This window comes from Cupressus sempervirens, chromosome 9 (assembly GCF_028749045.1).
Source record: "Cupressus sempervirens isolate cs-2001-9-10 chromosome 9, ASM2874904v1, whole genome shotgun sequence".
In the NCBI taxonomy this organism is placed as follows: Eukaryota; Viridiplantae; Streptophyta; class Pinopsida; order Cupressales; family Cupressaceae; genus Cupressus; species Cupressus sempervirens.
Genome location: NC_143126.1, coordinates 779,380,438 through 779,386,464, shown reverse-complemented (window position 1 = coordinate 779,386,464; position 6,027 = coordinate 779,380,438). Strand labels below are relative to the sequence as shown.

At 43.3% G+C, this 6,027-nt stretch overlaps 1 protein-coding gene across 1 annotated transcript; it reads right to left on the bottom strand.

The window, feature by feature from the left end:
- Positions 1-547: 547 nt before the first annotated feature.
- On the bottom strand, positions 548-5,572 carry LOC149541043 (trihelix transcription factor GTL1-like). The gene is made up of 2 exons (XM_089802035.1): positions 4,592-5,572; positions 548-2,872 (listed from the first exon to the last, which is right to left on the bottom strand). The coding sequence occupies exons 1-2, from the start codon at positions 5,056-5,058 to the stop codon at positions 1,219-1,221; spliced, it is 2,121 nt and encodes a 706-aa protein (XP_089658161.1). The 5' UTR covers positions 5,059-5,572; the 3' UTR covers positions 548-1,218.
- Between the last annotated feature and the right edge of the window lie 455 nt (positions 5,573-6,027).

Below are 6,027 nucleotides of genomic sequence, written 5' to 3'. Positions count from 1 at the left end.
CATGAGAAAGGGAAAACAATTAGATCAAGTTCATCACAGTTGTATAACTGAATAGAAAAATGGAGTGCACGTTCTTGGTGTAGGCAGAAAGGCACAGAAATATACTGTATTCTGAACATATGATGCCACAAAGCATATAATAATTAAAAGATTGAAGATTTAAAGCGCTTTGTTAATGGGTGTACTATCTTCAGAATTGTTTAATTGCCTGCCATCTTACTTTGATTTGTAAATAAATTAAAATGTATGCCTGTAATGTGTCTGAGCGCATCTGCAGCAACATGGTCAGCTTGCACATGTGCCATGCCAATTCACAGTGGCGTATATAAATATCCATGGTTTTAAAAGAATGAGTGCACAAAGTGTCTCTTTTGATAAAACAAAGTCTTGAAAAGTGACATGTTGCTTGATCACTACAGAAAATTTATCCATTATTTGACAAGTCCCAGATTTAATGTATTCGGATTAAGGAAAAAAATCCCAAAAGATATAAGCAATCAGAACCATACAAGCAAATCACATTTGGCGTCTGCCAGGGGGCCACCCATAAATTAAAATAATCGGAAGATTCTTTGAAAGAATTAGCACTTGCCTGGCTAAGATAAACACTGTAGCGCACAGCTGGACTTGAATGAATTATTATTTGAGGTCTAGCTGTGAAGATGGAAGCTATGCCGTTCAGTAATAGATATTGCAGCACCTCCTAAATTTGAGTACCAAACACCTATCACTACACCTACATTCTCGAGACTATAAAACTTCACAAATCCTTTTATTCAACAAATAATAATTTATGAAAAGGATTGAACAGATAAGAGGAGGGAAGAGAGAAAAGAAAAAGAGGAAAAGTGAAGCCCTAGGAGACCAGAAAACACCATAAGGTGAGTGATTGAGAATTTGGACAGCCATCTGAACATTCCCTTTCTGAGGATCTGCTGAGCAAATGAATCTGATCATCATGAACACCCACCACCAACCTGGTATTGGATCCCCACAAGTGACTATTGATACATATGGTACACATTAACAATGAACTACTATATGTTTTTTTGATCAAGGGTTCAAATCTGTGAGGTAACTCAGCAGAGACACAAAGTCTGTGAGCTGCAAGCTACCAAGCAGTGAAGGCCACTACAGAAACATAAATGTTTTAGCAACCCAATATTGATGCTCTCGTGCCTGAAACCGTAACTGTATTTGAAGGTGGTTTTAAGACTTTTATTCTGTGTTGGAGGATGTAGACATGTTGAACTCTGGAGGATCTGAAGCTAATTTATGAACCATGGCCATAAAGGAAGCTGAAGAAGTGTCCCTTGGGGTTGATGAATTTGTTCTCTCATGGTGGTATGTTACAGCATGAGCTTCTGAACCAGGAGGAGGCGGTTGCATTATTGGTAACATATCTGAAGAACCTGCTACAGCATGATCACCATGACCTTTTTCTTCTCTGCTTATACTTTCACATGTCTGCCGCTGCTGTTGCTGATGATGCAAATTTTGTTCAATCGGATTGTGATGATCCTCCGGCTGCATCATTTTGTTCTGATGATCCTGACCACCACCACCACCACCACCACCACCTTCAAGGCTGAACAAATCGTGCTCCATAATCACCTTGTTCTGCTTGCCAGGATTCCCAAGAACTTTCTTCCGGTACAAAGCATCCAGCTGAGGAAAATAAGGACAAGTCTTGGCATTTTCAGGCCTCTTCTTGTTGCTCTCCTTGGCCTTCCTGAAATACTTGTTGATGTTTTCCCACTTCTCCTTACATCTCTTGGCATTGCGGTTGTATCCCAAACACGCCATGCCCGAGGAGATTTCTTCCCAAAGAGGTCCCTTTGGCCCGGCCTCGTGAAATTTATGTTCAAGCCCGCTTCTGAGCTTGATCAACGCAAGGACTGCTGGCTTGGGCCATCTTTTACTGTTGGGATCAAATATTGCCAATTCCTTGCATTCCTGACTCCTATGGGGTTCTTGATCAGAAATCTGATGAGTCGACTGTGGCGGCGGAGGCGGTGGAGGAGGAGGAATGCTAATGATATTTTGTTGGTGCTGTATGGGACTGGGCAATTGTGGAATCTGCAATGTCTGGCCCGTGACTTTCTGTAGAAATGCAACCATTGCTGCATCTCTAGAAGCAGTGAGTGATCTTTCCTGGGATTTGAGCTCTTGTTCTCTGCTCAATCTAGCCAACTCCTGCCTCTTCCACGCCTCCTCCCTTATCATCCTATCATGTTCCCTCTTCTCAATGGCTTCCAAGAACTTCTGCTGCATTGCTTCCTGCTTTTCAATCACCTGCTTCATAAGACTCTCAAAGAATGCCATCATGGAGCTTCTTTTTCTCTTCCTTGTGTTTTGATCATTAGTCTGCTCGGATTCTTCCGGGTCGTCGTACTCTTCTTCCTCAGAAGACGAGCCGGAAGTAAAATTGAAAGCAGCTGCAGCGGCACTGAAATCCATGGAACCGCCTGAAGCCGGCCGTTGGTGTACTGACGTGGGATTAGTTATGACCATTGGTGTTGTCGTCGCCTTTAAAGAAACTGTACTGCCAGTATTCATAATTTCCCTAGTTGTACTTATTGGGGCAGCACCAGGCAGGCTGCCCGTAGCAGAAACTCCTACTCCTCCACCAATGGCCACTGTGACTTTATTGTTATTGTTGTTAAGATTCCCATCATTGCCTGTGATGCCCCCGTGATTGCTGCTGTTGCTGTTGCCATACAGAGCTTCAAGCTGACTGAAAAATTTGTAGCTCTTACCATCCTGTCTCCCAGCCCGCCCTTCCTTAGTCCGCTTGTAATACTTGTGAACATTTTCAAATTTCTCCTTGCATTTCTTTGCGCTTCTGTAATACCCCAGCTCTGCAAGCCTCCTGATAGACAACATGCACAAACATCAGACCCAGTATATTTCATATAGACATTGCTGGATCCAATATAGGAAAGGAGACAATTAGCTCTTCCTAGACCTAATTTATGTTTCATTGCAAATTTTAATCTTCAGAATATTTTTTGGCCAGCTACGTTTTGGGAGGGAAATCTGCAGAGCAGAAGAAACTATCGCTAGCTAAACCATGAGCGTCTGATTACCATAAAAAGTAGCTATTGCTGCAATGTTAATAAAAGCAACTCTACACAGCTCAATTTGAAATTCACACTGGAACAATCATCAATAGAAATGAATGAATCTACACCCAATAATGAAAAAGGCTGCAAGAATTAGCGGGACCCCTCTAATCAAAAGTATGATTCAATGTCCCTTCATGTTCTGAACAGATTTGCATTCGATCGAGGACGTTACTTGATGCATAAATTATACTATATATGTATCTCTGGTAATTGGGATTTGCAACACTCGGGCAATTGCAGCGTTTCTCTAAAACTAGGAAAAACATTCTAACAGACCAACAATAACTAATATTAAATAGCATCTCCCTCTAAACGAGGTTTTGCATTGAGGAACTAAAATTGATGGCCTTATATAATCTGGGCATGGTTTAAAAAGGAATTTTACTCGAGATCTGAAGCAAAAATGCCATCATGAAGCCTAATGTAGCTGAAAAACAAAGCCTTAAAATTCCTTCCGATCAGGGCTCCATGGTGGTTCCATGGAGAACCCTCGCATATATATCTCGGCATTCAATGCTTCACAATGATTTCGACCTACGCGGAAAACGCTAGATCCTTGTTGTTCCAGTTCGGATCCTTGTTATTTCAGTTGGGATTAATCACGATGAAGGGCTAAAACAATGGATTGGATAATTGATAGCAGCGTATAATGCCTGCCGTAAATGCAAGCAGACGAATCGGTCGGTCCGAGCATCATCCTCCTCTCCATAAATGCTGGACGAAGGACAAGGCATGAAATATCAAGCCGATACTTCAAAATAATCTCTTATCACATTGGCTCCCAAATCCTCTCTCCCCCCACGCTTCGCCCGTGAAGCCTTCAATACCCATCTCCAGATAGCTAATCCTTCCACAGGTCATGGAATCACATGAAAAATGTTAAAACAAAAAACATAAATATCTCCACGTTTTAGAATCGCTCCGATTTCTCCTACCAAAACCAAACCTGGGACGAAACAAACCGCTTCACAGTCCTATTAAATCCACTCAACCAAACCAGACGAGAATTGACGTGGTTAAGCCTATCTCGGTCTCATAAAAACCTATAAAATTCCCATTTGGGCGTCTACACGATGCCGTGATAGTATCTATAGTAGCCATACAACTTCACTTGTTTAGAAAAGATTAACTCACAAGGGCGGGTCTTTGTAATGCCTAAAATTCAATTCCTACTGCGCAGCTAGCATTTCTTCTATTGGGTGCCCATACATCACCTGAAACTCTACTCTACTCCAATCTCTATCCAGTTAACGTAATGATCATTAAAAAGAGAAAAGAAACAAAATACATAATTAATTTTGTATACAATTCTTAAATGGGCATAGAAACAGTAACAGAGAACTGATTCTCCATACTTTTCATTCATTACTCTTTAACTTTCACACTGCCGAGCACCACCAAGGCCTTCAATGCAAATATTATAATGGGGGCTATTTAAAACAGAAAAAAAAAATTCTGATTACCTTGAAACATCTTCCCAGAGGGGCCCTTTGAGGCTGGCATCTTTGAAATTGGCATCCATTTCAGATCGAATTTTGAGCAGCGCGAGGGTTTCCTGCCTCGGCCATCGATTTCCCACCGACCCTCTTTCACAATCCAACACATCCTCCTCCCCTCCTCCTCCAATCTGCTGCTGCTGGTCATTCGTATTTGCAGGAACAAGCTGCTTATTAATATTAAAGCTATCCGTATTGCTGCTGCTGCTGTTATTGTTGAGCTGCTGCTGCTGCTGCTTTGAAGGGGGCTCCTGTACTGAATCAGATTCTAACCTGATCTTCTGCACATTAACCATTTGGCTCTCCGGCTGAATAGAATACATGTGACCGTGAGCTTGAGCTGCTGCAGAAGCTCCATGAGAAGGCACTGAAACGACTGAAGGGAGCCGCCCAACAAACTGAGGGACCTCCCCATACTGTCCGTTATTTTGCATTCTGCCCTTCTCCGAAAAAGGGCGACACAATTAAAACAATCCTAGAGCTTCAACAATTTTATCATACGGACAAGGAAAGGGAACAATATGGTGCAGGATCATAAGAGGATGCAACAACACAAACAGAAGATCTCTGCTGCTAGGAACCTTTTAAATAAATTCTCAACAAAAATTCCTAGAAGAACCTAAGGATTCTGGATTGGATTGGACTGGACTGGTCTCCCAATCCCGCAGACAAATTAGGCCCTCGAAGCCCATCAAGACGTGGTTGTTTCTACATGAATTTACAGCGTACAATTCCCGTCTCCATTGTAAATCCAGAGGGCAGGGAAGGAGAGAAAGAGAAAGAAAACCAGTGAGACGACGTACTGTTCTTCTGAGGTGGAGATTTTGGAGTGTTTTTGGGAAAGGCTCTGTTGTTCACAAGAACGGGGTGAGTGATTATTATGGGTATGATTAGGCAGAGCGGGGGGCGTAAGTAAGTTACCAGAGGGAATGGAGGGATGAGGCATGTGAAGCGGAAAAACATGGGGTATAAAGGATGGATCAAGGACCTGCAAGGCCTGACAGGTGGCAGTTACACGGAGAGTCAAGGTGGATAGAAATCTCCTCTAAACCGCGCGGGCAATAAGCGTGTGTAAACCACACCGCCGCGCCGGCGCCGGCACCGGGAAACGAAATTCCGGCGATGGCAACGACCAGCCATATTCACACCCGCCAGCTGTCGGTGGGACCCGCCCTCGCCAGAGCTCCAACATGGACGGGGCCCACGGAGTCCCGTAGACAAGGGCGCTCCTTCTTCAGGGGTGACTTTTTTTAAATGAATCAACAGCGACGGTTGGAGGCCGTGACGTCAGCACGGAGGGCGGCGTGTGGGGCCATGGATGTGGAAGTAACTAAAGCCAGCGCTTTTTTTTTCTGTTCTTCTTTTTCCCCGCTCTCGCATTCTGGTCCGTTTTAATAATTGGG